Genomic DNA, 16,650 nt, shown 5'->3' with positions numbered 1-16,650 from the left:
CCCGTCTGTATCCGAACCTATAGAAGCCCACTGTGGAAGCCCAGCAGTGCACTAAATAAATAAATACAATAAACTTTGTAATTATTATTTTATTTAATACAATTTTTGTAAAAAATAGCTTATTGTATGCTGAATACTTTGCTTCTCATAATACTATCTCATACGTTTGACTTACTAGCTCATATTTATGATTTATGACTGAAGGATGAAATGCTAAGTCATAATTATCAGATACTAACGTTAAGTCTTTATTTTGAGAACATTTCTCATTTTGATTGACAGGATCTGTATTTTTTTTATTCACAGTTCTGAATCTGACTGGAACATGAATACGTCGATAATTGTTATTATATTACCATTTTCAATAATAATCACCACAGTTTTCTTTTCTTTTATTATTTTTACTTTTATTCAACATCTTCACCTCATTCCAATAGAGCACATTGAAACAGAAATTAAAGAAAGTAACACAACATGCAGCAGCCCCACACACACCTCCGCTGGACGTTAACTCCTTGTGAGGACTCATGGTGCGTTCTGGGACACTCAAAACTTCTGATGATGTCTTCGTCCTGTTTCTGACTCTTCAATGACAACAAAAAAAAAATCTCATCCTCTTTTGGCTCGTCAAGTCTCTTTTGGGACATCACTCATTGACATCATCAGTTTCTTAAGTCTCCCGTCAGCCAATCAGATGTCGTCCTGCTCCACTCGCTCTCTGGAGGAAACCCACCTGCTGACGATCACTTCCTGTTGATAGAAAACACCTCTTTTTTCACTGTTTCCTATTTTGTCTGATTAAACTTTATCACAATTACTTTACATGCACAGTGATACGACACCATTGTTTTTCTGTCGATCAATTAATCAATCATTTGACTTATTGAATAGCTGGTGCTTCCTGTTATCTACCTGCACCTTCAGTCTGCTCAGACAGACAGGTGAGTCCAGCTCAGCGTCTGATAGGTCGACTGGATAGATGACGTAACACAACATCAGCTCCTGTAAAAACAAACACAAAGAAATAAAAACACCCGAATCAAATCTCACCCGATCTGACGTCCGTCGACTCGTTACCTTTGAGACGTTGGAGGTGATCCTGCTGAGAGCTGCCAGAGAACGCCATGAAAACGGACGCAATGACGAGCCCCTGAAGGCATCGTCAACCCGCTCAACTACAACCGAATAACTACAGGAAGAGGAGAGGGACAATTTGTGAAGAGTAGAACATTTCTATCAAGTGTTTTTGCAAATCTTTCTTGGAAAGTTTTTGGGAATTGCAGACTGAAAGTGAAAAATATCATTGTTCTTTGTTTTAATTTTAAAGCACGACATATGTGTGTATGTGTGTTACCTGGCGTGGTAGAAAGGTGGTCCTTTTCTATACAACACTGAACACACACACAAAGAGAGAATCATGTAAATTGTGACAGCCGTCTCAATTCCTGTCCTGCAAGTTTATGGAAAAAGAAAGGTGAGGCTGCGAAGAAACAACAGTAAACCTGCAAACTTATCACACTTAGCATACATTCCTCGTCAGCCTGTCCAAATAAATTGGGCAAAGAAAGCTTTAACCACATTAAACCTAGCTTTATTAAATGTCAGGTCTCTGTCAGGAAAAACATTTTTAATCAATGATTTTATTGTTAGGCACAAACTGGACATTTTGTTTTTAACTGAAACTTGGTTAAATCAAGATAACAGTGCAGCTGTTCTTATTGAATCAACACCTCACAACTTCAGTTTCATGAGTGAAACAAGAGCGCATAAGAAAGGAGGTGGAGTTGCTGTTTTATTTAATGATTCTCTTCAATGCAAGCAGATGCCCTTTGGTCATTTTGGTTCTTTTGAATATGTGGCTCTGAATTCCACTCAAGCTTTATTCCTAAACATTTACAGACCGCCTAAATACTGTGCAACCTTCTTTGATGAGTTTACTGAACTGCTGTCTGTAATCTGTATTGATTTTGACTGTGTTGTTATTGTTGGTGATTTTAATATCCATGTTGATAATCCCCAGGACAGAGAGTCTATAGAACTATGTGGTGTCCTTTAACTATGATCTGACTCAGCATGTGACAGGACCCACCCACAACAGGGGGCACACTCTGGACCTAATCATCACCAAAGGTGTAAACATCTCCAAGGTTGCTGTGACTGATGTTGCACTCTCTGATCATTTCTGTGTTTTCTTTGAGAGTGCAATCTCCTTGCACACAAATGTCCAAACCAAGGTTGTGACAAAGCGTTACATCTCTGAAAACACCAGTGAACTATTTATTCAGAAGTTCTCCTCCACACCAGCCCTCTCTTGCCTCTCAGTCAATGAGCTTGTAGATGGCTTCAATTTTAAAGTAAAAAATATTATTGATGCCATTGCACCCACTAAAGTGAAGGTTGTCTCGGGTAAGCAAAGATCTCCTTGGAGAAATGCTACGTTGGTCAAAATGGAGAAACGAGAGTGTCGGAAAGTTTTAATGAATGTTCTTAATTGTTTTTAAATCTCCTTTTCTTTTGCCTTATGTTTTGATGCTTTCAATGGTTTTATGTGAAGCACTTTGAATTACCTTGTTGTTGAAATGTGCTATCCAAATAAACTTGCCTTGCCTTTATCTCACTTCAGGCTCCGCCTCCTTTGCGCTGATGATTGAAAGCTGTCAATTATGTGTTCAAGTCACCTCAGACACTGGAGGATCATGGAATTGGTCCCAGTTTTAAACTGGTTTCTAACAGGGAAACTGTGTGTGTGTCTTACCAAGGTCCACACCGTACTTGGCCCCGCCCCCAACTTTAGGGACCCACCCCCTGCTTCGACAGTGCTGATAGGCTGCGAACGAGCTCACAAAGTCGGGCCGCAGGGAGCGGAACTTTCGCCACAGCTGGATGATTGACAGAGGCTCCTGACCAATCACAGAAGAGGATATGGCTGACTTCATTAAATGAGTGAAACATTTTTTTGAAAGGAAGTTTTTTTGTTATTTATATTTACTCATAAAATGTAGAAACAGGAAGTCAAACAAAACATGGAAATGCAATTAACTCCGACAGACAGACAGACAGATAGTTACCTGGTTCAGGTAGACAGACAGACAGCCCAGACTGTAGACCAGGAAGAATGCCTGTACACAGTTTACAGAATGACCCTTTTGCCATTCAGATACAAATCAGATCACTATCTGAATCTGTCAGCAGACAAATTTCCCCTTGGGGATGAATAAAGTACATTTCTATTCTATTCTATTCAGCTGAGGCTCATGGGTAATGTAGTATTTATAGACAGAAACAAGCTGAAACTAAAAGTGTCACAAAATGTGATGGTTAGTGGGAGTGTTGGTGTGTTACCTCCTCCAGACTGAGTTGCAGGTACTCTGTGAGAGAGAAAGGAGTCCGCCGGACCTCCCTGACCCCCCCACACACCTGCAGACACAACACACACACACACACACAGATTATTCACAACAACACACCTGCAGACACTGACACATAAGTGTCATCTGGAGTGAGACGTCAAAGTCAAGATAATAATAAACATACAAAGTCTGAAGACTCACCTCACTGTCTGAGACCACTAGGACAAAACCAGGACCCGGAACCAAAGGATCCGGATCAGGACCAGAGTCAGAGTCAGAGTTGAGGTCAGGGTCTAGGTCAAAGTCCTGATCTGAGCCGGGATCAGAGTCCTGGTTTTGCTCGCCCAACCTGAAATATTTAGGAGAAGAGAGAGAATCTGTTTTCCTTTTTTTTGTAATTTAAGTGAGCGGACCCTTTAAACCCGGATTAGTTTAAAGCGAAATTCATTGTACAACAATTCGATTTATCCCCAAGCGAAGAGCACCACTCTACCTGCAGCTTCTCTTGGCCTCCGGCTCAACCCCTGACCCCGACCGAGGCCTCTTTGTGTGGGGACAAGCCCCCCCATTTGGTCCTGGCTCCTCCCCTCCACTCGCCTCCCTCCTCATATCCTCCATCTCTACTGGCTGAGAGAGGCTGAGCATGGTTTGATTGACAGCGTCTTCATCCAATCCCTGAGCAGAGAGTGCGCAACCCGCCCACCTGAGGAGCTCTTCGTATCTGCAGAAGAAGAGGAGGAGGAGGGTTTTTTATTTGTGAGAAAAAGCCGAGAGGATATGATCATGTCATCATGTGAACAGACAGGATGTGATGTCACTCACCTGGACTGTGAGATGACAGGTAGAAACAAACCTTCGTGTTCTGTAACAAAACCAGAGAGCGCTTGACTGCAATGAACAGTGCTGATTGGACGAGACGGATGATGAGGTCATGGTGCGTGTGTGAACTCACGTTCCCATTGGTCAGAGATGCTGTGGTCCGGTCTGGCTCTGGACAGGACGCCTTTACCAAAGTAACCCTGGAACAAGACAAGACCGTGATGTGGACTAACTCAGACCTGGTCTCACGCAATGTGGACTGACTCAGACTTGGTCTCACACAGTGTAGACTACGGTAACTCAGATCTGGTTTCACGCGATGTGGACTAACTCAGATCTGGTTTCATGCAATGTGGACCACCTCAGATATGGTTCCACGCAATGTGGACTAACTCCGGCCTGGTTTTGGAGGAATTGGATTAACTCTGACCTTATTTTATATGACGTAGATTGTATCAGGTTTCACATGCTGAGGATTAATTCAAACCTGTTCTTTTAAGGATTTGGATCAATTTAGACCTGGTTAGAGGATGTGGATTAACTCAAATGTGGTCTTGAGGATAAGGATTCATTCAGTACTTGTTTCAGAGGATCTGGATTAAATCAGATGTGGATTCAAGTGATATGGACTAAATCTGGTTTTACATAAAGTGGACGAACTCAGACCTGGTTTCACCTGATGTGGATAAACTCAGACCTGGTTATAGATCTTCTGGATGTGGTCCGGATGACAGACCAGCACGTGTTGGTTGATGAGCTCCGCCCGGAAGTTGCTCGTCTCCCCCGGACTGCGGCTCACCGGCAGCGGAGCCACGTACTCCTCGTGGACCCGCGTGCGTCTCCGCGGAGCCCGAAACTCAGCCTGCATGTTACCTGGTCTAACGGAGTTCGGGTCAGACCAGAGGGAGCTGTAGTCCTCCACTGGATCCGGACTACTTTTTCTTTTTTTGCGGATTTATTTTGCTGTGGGACGCTGAGGTGTCACCGAATATGTGTCCGGTAGGGAACTGCCGGCCTCCTTCCGATAGTTCCTCCTTCAGTAAACTTGCTGTTTATATATATATATATATATTTTAAAGTCTAACATAAGTTAAAATTACATTTCCTAAAAGTCCTTTCAGAAGACAAAAAACCTGAAAAGAAAATGAAGTATTTTTTATATTCTATTTTTATTCGAATTTGTTTTGTTATTCCTTATTTATGTTTTGAATCAGAGGCGTTTCTTGGAAGTAAAATAAATAAAACATCTCAGTCAAAGCTCAACAAAATGTGTTGGGTGCTGCAGTATTTTTGTTGAAACAACTCGGACATAAACAAATAAAACCCAAATGATCTGAATTCAGAGGTCAGTTAGGGGAAGACATTTGGGTGAACGGAGCTGGAGGAGAGAAAGAGGTTATTTTGGATAAAGAGGAAGCAGAAACATGAATGTATTTTATTTCGGAGTGGAGTCTCTGGGAAGGTTTTTTGTTTTTCAATGAAAGTTAAATGAGTTAATTTCAACGAAATAGTTGTTGATCTATTAGAAGGGTTTACAAGTATGTCTTCTTATGATAGCAAAACGTTTCTGTTATTTACATTATGTTCACATTATTTCCTTTTAATTAATAAGACAGACAGACAGGAAGAAACTCTGTTTTCACAGCTCAAACATATTAATACAAGAGAAACATACAAGTACACATACAACATATACACAGATGTATTTTTTAAAATTTTAACTGCTGTACATATTAATGTAAAACATGTTGCGTTGAATACTGTGAAGATATTAAAGAAACATGAGCTCAGATTTCATCTGCAGTTCAGGTTCAAATGTGATGAACATAAACTGTTTACTTATATAACCTTATATATATATTTATATACTTTATAGTTGTATACTTTATATTGAACTGTGTTTCAGTCCAACAGATTGACTGTAACACTGTTTCATCCTCAAGAAGACCGACGGTGGAGATTTGTTTAACGCTCCTTCTTAAAACAGACTAGAATAAGCCTGGTTTATCTGGTGTGTCTTCCTGTCTGTCCTCCTGTCTGTCCACCATGTAGTACCGATGTTTCTGTATGTGTTGGTACAGCGTGGTGTATTTGGTGACCCTCCTCATCCTCGGCAGGATGAAGCTGTGAGTGAAGGTCTCCCTGCTCAGGGAGCTCCGCCCCTCTGCTGTCAGGACACTGTTAATGAACTGAAGACAGAAAGTGAAGCAGTTATGGTGCTCCTCATCGAACCTGAGGGACAGACAGGTGGACAGGAGAGAGAGTTAGAGACAGACAGGTGGACAGGAGAGAAAGAGAGACACATAAACAATCAGGTGGACAGGGTCGAGGGCGCGAGAGAGACAGACAGACAGGTGGAGAGAGAGATAGACAGACAGGGGGACAAGGGAGAGACCCTGTTAATGAACTGAAGACAGAACATGAAGCAGTTATGGTGCTCCTTATTGAACCTGAGAGACAGACAGGGTAGAGAGACAGACAGACAGACAGATAGGTGGACAAAGACGAGAGGGAGACAGACAGAGAGATAGAGATGTGGACAGACAGACAGATGGACAGGGGAGAAAAACTGTTAATGAACCAAAGAGATAGTGAAGTATTTACGGTACTCCTCAAACCTGAGAGAGAGACAGGTGGGGAGAGACAGACAGGGGAGAAAGTGAGAGAGAGAGACAGACAGGTGGACAAGACATTAATGAACCAAAGACAGAAAGTGAAGCAGTTATGGTACCCTTCGCCGTACATGAGACAGAAAGGTGGAGAGAGAGACAGACAGGTGGATAGGGTAAAGGTGAGAGAGAGACAGGTGTGAGGTGTACCTGTGCCAGGCCGGGTCCCACATGGGCCCGTCAGAGAAGCGGTCCAGGTACTGGTCCCACTGAGCCAGCAGGTGGAACATGTCGGGTCGGACCAGAGGAATGCTGACGCAGCGCTCCCACCCAGTCTGGTCTCTACCAACTCCTCCATGAGTGTAGTTATACACAACTCCTACACACACACACACACACATTAACATGTTGACCTGATGGCGGAGCTAGATGACGAGTCAGAGGATCAACAACGGTATTACAGTTCATCCTCAGGGGAACATGAACGATGAACCACATTAATCAGTCCATCCAACAGTAGTTGAGATAACTCAGTCCGGAGCAAAGTGGTGGACTAACAGCGAGACAGACAGTTAGACAGACAGACAGATAGACAGACAGACAGACAGACATAGAGACAGACAGACAGACAGATAGACAGACAGACAGACAGGTGGACACACAGACAGACAGACATGACTGTAGCAGGAGAGTCTGACCTCTGACCCCTGAGTCCTACCTGAAGTGTTGGAGATACCAGTATGCAGATCTGATGTCCCATCAAACTCTCTGAGGGAACAGCACATTACACACTGGTTATACTGGTCTCAACTGGTATTTACCTGTGTGTGTGCGTGTCTATCTGTTGTGTATATACCTGTCTGTATCTACCTGTTGTCTGTGTGTACTAACCTGCTCTGTGTGTATACCTGTGTGTACTTACATGTTGTGTGTGTATATACCTGTTGTGCGTACTTACCTGCTGTGATTGTCGTGTGCAGGTGCGACCAGCAGGCAGCTGGAGGTCTTGTGTGCGTTGCTGAGGGGGGAGGGGAGGCTGACCGGTGCCTCCTGCAGTCTGCTCCCCCTCAGCTCCTCTCCACAGCTAGGACACTCCTCCGGCACCGAGAAACAGAAGATCTCCTTCTGACAGTGACTCAGTCGGATCACATTGAGATCCATCTCTTCAAATCCTCACTTCTTTTACTCCTCCAGTCCTCCTTTAACTCATTAAGTCCTTTTTTAACTCCTCACCTCCTCCTTTAACTCATTAAGTCCTTCTTTTACTCCTCCAGTCCTCCTTTAACTCATTAAGTCCTTCTTTTACTCCTCTAGTCGTTCTGTTTACTCCTCACCTCTTCCCTTTACTCCTCCAGTTTCTCTTTAACTCCTCCAGTCCTCCTTTAATTCGTTAAGTCCTTCTTTAACTCCTCACCTCCTCTTTTCACTCCTCCAATCTTCCTTATACTCATCAACTCTTCCTTTAACTCCTCACCTCCTTTTTTTACTCCCCCACTCTTCCTTTTACTCCTCAGATCTTCTGTTCCTCCTTTCGTCACCTCTTCTCACTGTATACGTTGACATGTTTTCTTCTTCTCTGCTCCTCTTGTCTGTCAGTCGTTCGTTTCTTCTTCTTCCCTTCCTTCGTGTCACACCTGGTTGCTATATGGTTACAGCCTATCAGATGTCGTCACTGCCCGGACTCGTCCTATCAGGTTACAGCTGCTGTCATGTGACCCGGCTCACCTGTGTACCTGCTGCAGTCTGAACAGTTGACCTTCAGACTGGAAACTGTACGAACCAGAGTCACCTTAAAAAATAAAAGCCTTAATGCAACTTTAACGGCCCTGCGATCTGATTGGTTTCAACAGACTGAATGAAGGTCAACAAGTTTTCCATCTCACCGGTGTGTGTGTATGTGTGTGTGTGTGTGTGTGTGTGTGTACGTGTATGTGTGTGAGTGTGTTCTGTACGCTCAGGTGTGTTGTAATCTGAAGACGTCTCCTGCTTGTTTTTTTAATGCCTTGAATGGTCAAACTCACAATTCCCCAAAACATTTAAGAAACTTAGCTTTTAACCTGAAAAAAGTTATAAAACCAAAACTTGGAATGACTTGACCAATAGTCTTATAAAATCTCCTGGACAATATTCTTAAAACATTTTTTAATGATAATATAATACCTTTCTGATGATTTTGACAGATAATTGAACTGTTTTTATCAGAAAGTGTCATTTTAGCCCTCTGAAACATTTGACACTGATTTCATGTTTAAAAAATAAAAGACAGCAGGCTTAAGCAAAGTGGGGGGAAAATATCATTGAATTTGAACACACAAAAGGTTGTAAAATATGTTTTTACTCTACTCAAAGCAAACAATGACCACTTCGATTAATTTACAACTGTTGTAAAGCATTATAGACATTTAGAAGGGCGTAAAACTATGATTATGTAGTGCTATAAGCAGATTATAACGTATTTTAAGTATATGTTTAAAATGCATTTTAGACATGGGTGTCATGTTGAACAACTTGATAGTTAGAACAAAAGAGAAATCTACTTTGCAAGACTAAAATTGACTTGATGAAAAAGGACAAGATCAAAGTTGGATTGATGACAAACTTGGCAGCGTCAGTATATATATGTTTAAAGAAGTGGGTTCATTATTGCTGGATGTGTGTCACAGACACACCTTAAGAAAAAACGGAGTTAGGTGGTCTTGTTTCCCACTTTATAGAGGACTTAACTTGATCATTTTAAATTTAAAAATTGTTAAAAAATTTAAAAAAGAAATTAAAAAAATCACCAAAAACTTCAGCAACAAGATCATCAATTTTGTAATTTTTAAATGTTAAAATGTTAAATTAATTGTTAATTTTTTTAATAAAAAAAAAAAGAAGTATTTTTATTATTTTTGATTATTATAGTTATTTTTATTAAACTATATAAGTACTAGACATCCTGATATACACTCCATACCAGTCGGTGGCGGTAATGCACCAATTCATTGTTTGCCAACAGCCACTAAACTGCAACAAAGAAGAAGAAAGAAAAAGAAGGAACCTTCCTACTGTGACCGCTGGTGTCAGTCGGTGGTGTTTGAAGGGAACACCAACGCGACCACTTGGAAGCAGCCGTAGCAGCTAAAGCCCCGCGAAGAAGATGAGCACCAAACAGGTGACCTGCAGGTGAGTCTGTCGCTCTGTCAGCCACCCGTCTGTGAGTCTGTTACCTGTCTGTGTCTCTCTGCGATGACTGCGGACGCGTTAGCCTCGCGCTAATGTTTTTAGCAGTTAGCTGTTAGCTGTTAGCTAGTGTTCCGTTAGAAATCAAAACTCACTCAGATTGACACACATTACCTGTTAACGCACCGGGGCCGTCTCATCCGGGTACTACAATAGGGGTGGACAAAATATTAGAAACACTGAGACTGTAACACAGTCCGGTAACAGTTAAGGTCACACGTGAGCAAACCGGACAGGAAACCGGGATTTAACGGTGATGGTGATGGTTCTGATTGATATTAATCAATGAATCCAGAAATGGATCTGCATTATTATGAAAACAATAATTAATTGCAGCCCTCTGATGTCTTTGTCTTCTAGTAGCTCCCGTTTGCGTCTCTGTTTATTTATTATCAATAACATGAATGAACTAATTCAGAAAACTTTAATATAATATAAGTAACATAAATACAGCCATGACAGAAGCTCTGTGAGGCTGTAGTTAAGACACCGGACAAGAGGTCTCTGAGGAGTCATTGAACAGATCTTAAGATGATTGTTAAATTCTAACCAGTCACAGAGAAGATTTCTTTGTGGTGTTTCTTGTACAGCAGGTGTAACAGGTGTGTTGTATTGCAGGTACTTCCTCCACGGTGTGTGCAGGGAGGGAAGCCGCTGTCTGTTCTCTCACGACCCAACCAACAGTAAACCCTCCACCATCTGCAAGTTCTACCAGAGAGGAGTGTGTGCCTACGGAGAGCGCTGCAGGTAACACTTCACCTGACTGATGGGGTAACTCTCACCTGACAGACGGGGTAACTCTCACCTGACAGACGGGGTAACTCTCACCTGACAGACGGGGTAACTCTCACCTGACAGACGGGGTAACTCTCACCTGACAGACGGGGTAACTCTTACCTGACAGACGGGGTAACTCTCACCTGACAGACGGGGTAACACTTCACCTGACGGACGGGTAACATTTCACCTACATTCCTTCCTGTGTGTATTAAGGTTTTGTGTGACTTGTGTGCAGGTATGACCACATCAAATCTTCCAGAGGGGGTCCAGAGGATCACGCCGGTTTAGGAGGAGCTGGTGCTGTCTTCACTCCACCTTCAGTCAGAGGTGGAGTGAAGAAGACGATGGTCCTCAGAGAACGAGGTGACTGACACACTGCAGTGCTTTCAAATGATACAATACTCTACAATACTCTCCTATTTATTTGAGTATTTGTTTCATCTGGACGAGACTTTTTGTCCTCCCACTTTTTAGTTGATCTATTAAGGTGACTCTGTTATCGTGATCCCAGCAGCCAGATCGCAGTCGGGTGCACTTAGTATTACTATTAGCCTGGGACAGGGATCGTGAGTCTGGGACGGGGCCTTTTGAGTCTGGGACGGGGCCTTTTGAGTCTGGGACGGGGCCTTTTGGGTCTGGGACGGGGCCTTTTGGGTCTGGGACGGGGCCTTTTGAGTCCGGGACGGGGCCTTTGAGTCTAAGACGGGGTCTGGGAGGTTGGGTAATTAAAAACAAAGCATTTAGAGTAGTGATAAAAACAACCTAACAATCTAATTCCTAACAATATCTGCCTGTCTCTCCTCCTGTCTGTCTCCCTCCTATCTGTCTGTCTGTCTCTCAGTCCTGGGTGTAGACGGTATGTTTGGGGGACCACCAGACAGTTTGGGGCCTGAGGTCACGGCGGCGGCATCAGCTCCTCCTTCGTATGTTCAAGCCATCAGGACGGGTCTGGACGCTTCAGCACAGGAACACGGTGGGATGAAACTCTGGCTTCTGATTGGCTGGTAGTCGTCTGCGATGTAGATGAGGTGTTTTTAAATGTCAAACCTGTGCTCTCTTTAGCACCTCCCCCTGTGGGCGGGGCTTACCAGGACCTCCCCCAGCTGTGTCCCTACGCCGCCGCCGGACACTGCTTCTATGAGGACAGCTGTACGTACCTCCATGGAGACCTGTGTGAGGTGTGCGGGCTGCACGTGCTCCACCCCCACGACCCCGAGCAGAGGAGAGCGCACGAGAAGGTGTGCACGTTAATTTGACCTAATCTGATGGATTAGCTGTTGGCTCCTCATGTTTCAGTTGAATTATTATTATTAGGACTTGTGTGAACCATCATGTAAAGCTGCTATGACATTTAACAGTTTTAATTGAATAGTGCAAGCAATAATGTTCATAAACATGATTTCTAAATAATGTGCCACCCTGCGAAATCCTTCAGGCTGAGTTTAGTGTTCGTTGTGTATTAGTAAAGAACTTCGATAAGCAACGTTGTCTTTGTGTCTTTATTCTTGCAAGAAGGTTTTTCAGTTCAACACACAGAGCAGGGGAACCGGGGAAGAGCTTATTGATACGGTCCAGACAGTGTAGGAACCAGTCTGAACTGGTTGGCCTGTCAGGGACTGTTGGGTCGGGACAGGAACTGTGAGTTGGGGACAAGGTCTGTTAAGATTGGGACAGGGTCTTTGAGGACCTGTCAGAGTTTGTGAGTGCAGTACAGGGTCTGTTTGGTCGGGACAGGGTCCTTGAGGATCTGACAGGGTCTCTGAGGACCTGACACCGTCTGTTAGGTCGGGACAGGGTCCTTGAGGATCTGACAGGGTCCTTGAGGACCTGACACCGTCTGTTAGGTCGGGACAGGGTCCTTGAGGACCTGACACCGTCTGTTAGGTCGGGACAGGGTCCTTGAGGACCTGACACCGTCTGTTATCTACTATATTGGACCGAATATAAACTAATCCAGGTCGTAGATGGAAGTAAACAATCCGTTATCACTGTGAACATCTACAGTTTTATCTCATCCAGATAAAACAAACAGTATAATTCAGACACCAAAAATAATATTTATATTTAAAATAGCTTTGGCCCCCAAAAAAGAAGAATCAAAGTCCGTCTCCATTCAAAAACGTCTCCAGTGCGGATTTGCGGCCTGCGTTCGGTACGTAAACAAACTACGACTCACGACCAGTGACGCCGAGCTTTTTATAATTATTTAACTCACAATGAAGTTTGTTGTTATTGTTACACTGTTGACTGTAATACCCGTCTGTCTGCAGATGTGTCTGCTGGCCTTCGAGGCCGACATGGAGAAGGCTTTCGCAGCGCAGCTGAGCCAGGACAAGGTGGGTTCAGTCGCTCGCTCACGTTGGCGACGTATGGCGACAGTAACTGTTGTTGTAACTGTTGTTGTTTGTTGTTGTTGTTTTCAGGTGTGTTCCATCTGCATGGAGCTGGTGGTGCAGAAGCTGAATCCGTCAGACCGCAGGTTCGGCATCCTGTCGTCCTGCTGTCACACCTTCTGTCTGGCCTGCATCAGACAGTGGCGCTGCACCAGGAACTTCAGCAACAAGATCATCAAGTAAGAGTCCAGTTCAGACGGAACCAGTAGTACGGGACGGGGGACAGGGTCTCTGAGTTCTGGACAGGGTCTGTGAGGTCTGGACAGGGTCTGTTAGGTCTGGATAGGGTCTGTGTGGTTTGTACAGGGTCTGGATAGGGTCTGTGAGGTCTGGACAGGAACTGTGTGTTGGGGACATGGTCTTTAAGGACTTGTCGGGACCGGTTCCTTGAGGACGGGACAGAGGCTGTGATGTCGGCACAGGGGCTGTGGGGTTGGGACGGGGTCTTTGAGGACCTGTTAGGTACTTTTAGGATCTCACAGCGTCTGTTAGGTGGGTTCTCTGAGTCTAGTACAGGGTCTGTGAGGTCTCTCGCTCTCTCTCTCAGGTCGTGTCCAGAATGTCGAGTCGTCTCAGAGTTCGTCATCCCTTCGGCCTACTGGGTGGAGGACCAGGACGAGAAGGACCACCTCATAGAGCTCTTCAAGTCTGGAGTCAGGTGAGCCAACCTGCGCGTCACTGAGCGGCCGTGCGTTAAGCTATGCTCGGTTTAAAATCTTCAGAATCATGTCTTTGTTGTGTCTCTGCAGTAAGAAGTCCTGTAAGTACTTCGATCAGGGTCGAGGTTCGTGTCCGTTCGGAGGGAAGTGTTTATATCTTCACGCCTTCCCAGACGGAACCCGAGCAGAACCCGACCGGCCGCGCAAACAACTGAGCTCCGAGGGGAACGTCCGGGTCAGCAAACCTTCAGCCTCCGCCATTGTGATTTGTAGTTCAGTGCTCCTTTAGTTTTGTAGTTTTTATAAGCTGCATATTTTGTTATTTGTAGTTCATGAACAACGTCCGTCTCTGGGATTTCATCGAGGAGCGCGAGCAGCGGCCGGCCCCGCCGTCCCTGGATGATGACATCACAGAGATGAGGGAGCTCTTCATGCAGATGTCGGGGCCGAGCCACGACGGGCCGGAGACCCCGCCCACCGAAGACCAGTAGAGACCGGAACCGAGTCCTCCGTTGAAGTCCGACCGACGGCGGCCGCGTTGTGTGGGATGGTTTGAAATATTAAATCATGTGATCACTCTGCGGCTCTCTGGTGTGTTTCAATCTGGAAATCTAAATCCCTCGTGTGCACAAGTTTGGTAATTGGTTAATGATATATTGTTACCATTTTATTTATTGTGTAAATAAGTAAATACTGAGTCAGTGTGAAGTCATTCTGTGGTGTTGTTTTAAATTGAGCTTCCTCCTTCATTTAGCCAGGTAGGTTACTATTCATATATCCAATCAAGAACAATGTATTATCTTAATTATACGGTGCTCCAAAAAGGAGCATTTAGGTAAACTAGACTTATCTTCCCCACGTTTGTCTTCAGACATCTGTGTTGAATATCTGTGTCCTGCCTCAGATGGACCGTATTTGGATTAAATATGGTTTCTGTGATTTTTAAAAATTGTGATAATGAATTTCCTCAAGATTAAGATTTTTAAACAGAACTTCAGGTGATTTCAGATTGTAATCGGTTCAGACATCTTTTTAAAAACGAGACAAAAAAACACGAGAGCTAATTATGAAAAATGAGTACATGAAAACAAAAAATAAAATGTAAATGAATAAAATCATTTCTTTTATCAAAGTCATTTGAATCTTTCTTTTATAAATACAGAACCTGGGGGTGTTTGGCTGTAAGATGATTGTGTGTAAAGTGGTTGAAAACAACAGATTTGTGTGTTTTCATGCTAAACCCACAGAAACACTCTTATATGTATCTGTCTCCTTATCTCCTTTTTATATTCTGTTTCTGGATAAAATGTGTTTATTAAAAGTAACCTAGCGGGACTTAAATGCTAAACATCTACATATTTATTTAAAGAGTGTTTGAATACTTTTAGTACTTTAAAGGACTTTAACATCCTCGTCTGACTGGTCCCACTCGCACTAAAGGTCATACTTTTGATTTTGTTTTGTCTCATGGCATACATGCCTGTATCTCTGACCACTGATGCTAAATGTAAATATGCAGTTGACTTGTGTTTCCTGTAACACAGTCCCCTGAAAAACCAGATCTAACACCTTTAACTCATCCCTGTTTAGCTGTTCTTTTAAGTTAAACTGTCAAAAATGATGACAGTATCAACAGAATGTGAAGAGGTTACAGTGTTGACGTTACGTCTGTGTATTGTGTGAAATTAGCATGCTAAAGAGCTAGCCCCGGCCTGTCCTCTTTTGTAATACCACTTGTACCTCGAGAGGCAATAGTGAGTCAATGTAGCATCTAATCTGTCCTCCGTTCAACATGAGGACGAAGAAGCAGAGCGGCAACATCGGGTTCTGAAAAGTGAAGCCGATGAGGACGTGTCTTAAAGCTGCATTCTCTCTAGTGTCCACCAGGGGGAGACGACTGGTTGTATAGAAGTGTATGAGAAAATGACTCTTCTTCTCTCTTGATTTATTACCTCAGTAAACATTGTAAACATGAGTTTATGGTCTCAATCTCTAGTTTCAAGTCTTCTTCAATACAGCATGATGTTCATTTAGTACATTATGGTCCATTTAGAGTCACACAGACCATAAAGCAGGGGATGCTTTAGGGCGGGGCTACAGTGATTGACAGGTCTTGGAGTCGTCCCTGTTTTTGTCTTGAACTCTTTCACAGTATGTTTTCAGTCCATAAAAATATATTTGTAATGTTAGGGTTGCCAAAAAAATGTCTTCTCCAACTTTCGGTTGTACTTAGCGCCTCCCTCTGGTGTCACTTCTGGTTGCAAAAAAACAAGATGGCGACGGCCAAAATGCTGAACGAGGCTTCATAACGACAGTCCACAAACCAATGGGTGACGTTTCTGTTGCTACGTCCACTTCTTACCTACAATCATCTAACACACACCATCCCATGTGGCTAGTCATTATACATTGCACCTTTTAATAAAAAATACAATTCTTTGAGACGTCATCAGCATCAGTAAACAGAGCATGACGCAAACGTTAGCAAGGCAGAGCTGCTAACATTAGCTAAGCTAACAGGACAATATTCAAATGTGACTTTTAGAGCTAAAATACTCTCATGGGTCGGTTCACAAAGAATGGATTGCACACGGCTATTAAGCACTGATTTGGTGAATTGGACTGTTTTTCCAGGGAGGCACATTTACATAGAAAAGGGACAATTTGACACACAATATCTTCATATTATTTGAATATGTGCAAATAGCACAAGAGCACCAAGACGCTATTTCAATCATGAGAGACAAGTCAGATAAAGAAAAGATAATTGTTTATTGTGAGCAAATTATATGTGATGATAAAGTCTTTGGAGTCGTTG

At 43.4% G+C, this 16,650-nt stretch overlaps 3 protein-coding genes across 3 annotated transcripts; 1 reads left to right on the top strand and 2 right to left on the bottom strand.

Moving 5' to 3' along the window:
• Positions 1 to 443: 443 nt before the first annotated feature.
• On the bottom strand, positions 444 to 5,120 carry tsen2 (TSEN2 tRNA splicing endonuclease subunit). Its single transcript, XM_079266399.1, has 12 exons — positions 4,867 to 5,120; positions 4,303 to 4,369; positions 4,173 to 4,212; positions 3,844 to 4,071; positions 3,552 to 3,699; positions 3,343 to 3,417; positions 3,069 to 3,119; positions 2,756 to 2,900; positions 1,355 to 1,391; positions 1,078 to 1,189; positions 913 to 1,002; positions 444 to 750 (listed from the first exon to the last, which is right to left on the bottom strand). The coding sequence occupies exons 1-12, from the start codon at positions 5,035 to 5,037 to the stop codon at positions 691 to 693; spliced, it is 1,224 nt and encodes a 407-aa protein (XP_079122525.1). The 5' UTR covers positions 5,038 to 5,120; the 3' UTR covers positions 444 to 690.
• A 1,037-nt stretch (positions 5,121 to 6,157) lies between these two features.
• On the bottom strand, positions 6,158 to 7,939 carry LOC306775538 (MKRN2 opposite strand protein-like; the record flags this gene model as incomplete). Its single annotated transcript, XM_079265988.1, has 4 exons — positions 6,158 to 6,401; positions 6,989 to 7,157; positions 7,497 to 7,546; positions 7,737 to 7,939. The coding sequence occupies 4 exons, from the start codon at positions 7,937 to 7,939 to the stop codon at positions 6,158 to 6,160; spliced, it is 666 nt and encodes a 221-aa protein (XP_079122114.1).
• Positions 7,940 to 9,830: 1,891 nt separating this feature from the next.
• On the top strand, positions 9,831 to 14,958 carry mkrn2 (makorin, ring finger protein, 2). Its single transcript, XM_079265899.1, has 10 exons — positions 9,831 to 9,943; positions 10,619 to 10,747; positions 11,016 to 11,143; positions 11,622 to 11,753; positions 11,843 to 12,018; positions 13,051 to 13,116; positions 13,204 to 13,352; positions 13,721 to 13,831; positions 13,923 to 14,067; positions 14,162 to 14,958. Exons 1-10 carry the CDS (start codon positions 9,918 to 9,920, stop codon positions 14,321 to 14,323), a joined length of 1,224 nt encoding a protein of 407 aa, XP_079122025.1. The 5' UTR covers positions 9,831 to 9,917; the 3' UTR covers positions 14,324 to 14,958.
• The last annotated feature ends 1,692 nt before the right edge of the window (positions 14,959 to 16,650 follow it).

The sequence above is a fragment of the Melanostigma gelatinosum genome, assembly GCF_949748355.1.
Source record: "Melanostigma gelatinosum genome assembly, chromosome: 3".
Taxonomy (NCBI): Eukaryota; Metazoa; Chordata; class Actinopteri; order Perciformes; family Zoarcidae; genus Melanostigma; species Melanostigma gelatinosum.
The sequence above is the reverse complement of the archived record's forward strand: the minus strand, read 5'-3'. Positions and strand labels throughout refer to the sequence as shown.

Excerpts from the sequence above, each read along its gene's own strand:
- tsen2 (XM_079266399.1), bottom strand. The coding sequence starts at position 5,037 with ATGCAGGCTGAGTTTCGGGCTCCGCGGAGACGCACGCGGGTCCACGAG. Across the intron at positions 4,370-4,866 it reads TCCAGAAGATCTATAACCAG|GGTTACTTTGGTAAAGGCGT; the intron begins GTCTGAGTTTAT and ends GTCTTGTTCCAG. Across the intron at positions 4,213-4,302 it reads CATCTCTGACCAATGGGAAC|AACACGAAGGTTTGTTTCTA; the intron begins GTGAGTTCACAC and ends GTTTTGTTACAG.
- mkrn2 (XM_079265899.1), top strand. The coding sequence starts at position 9,918 with ATGAGCACCAAACAGGTGACCTGCAG. Across the intron at positions 11,754-11,842 it reads CGCTTCAGCACAGGAACACG|CACCTCCCCCTGTGGGCGGG; the intron begins GTGGGATGAAAC and ends TGCTCTCTTTAG. Across the intron at positions 12,019-13,050 it reads AGAGGAGAGCGCACGAGAAG|ATGTGTCTGCTGGCCTTCGA; the intron begins GTGTGCACGTTA and ends GTCTGTCTGCAG.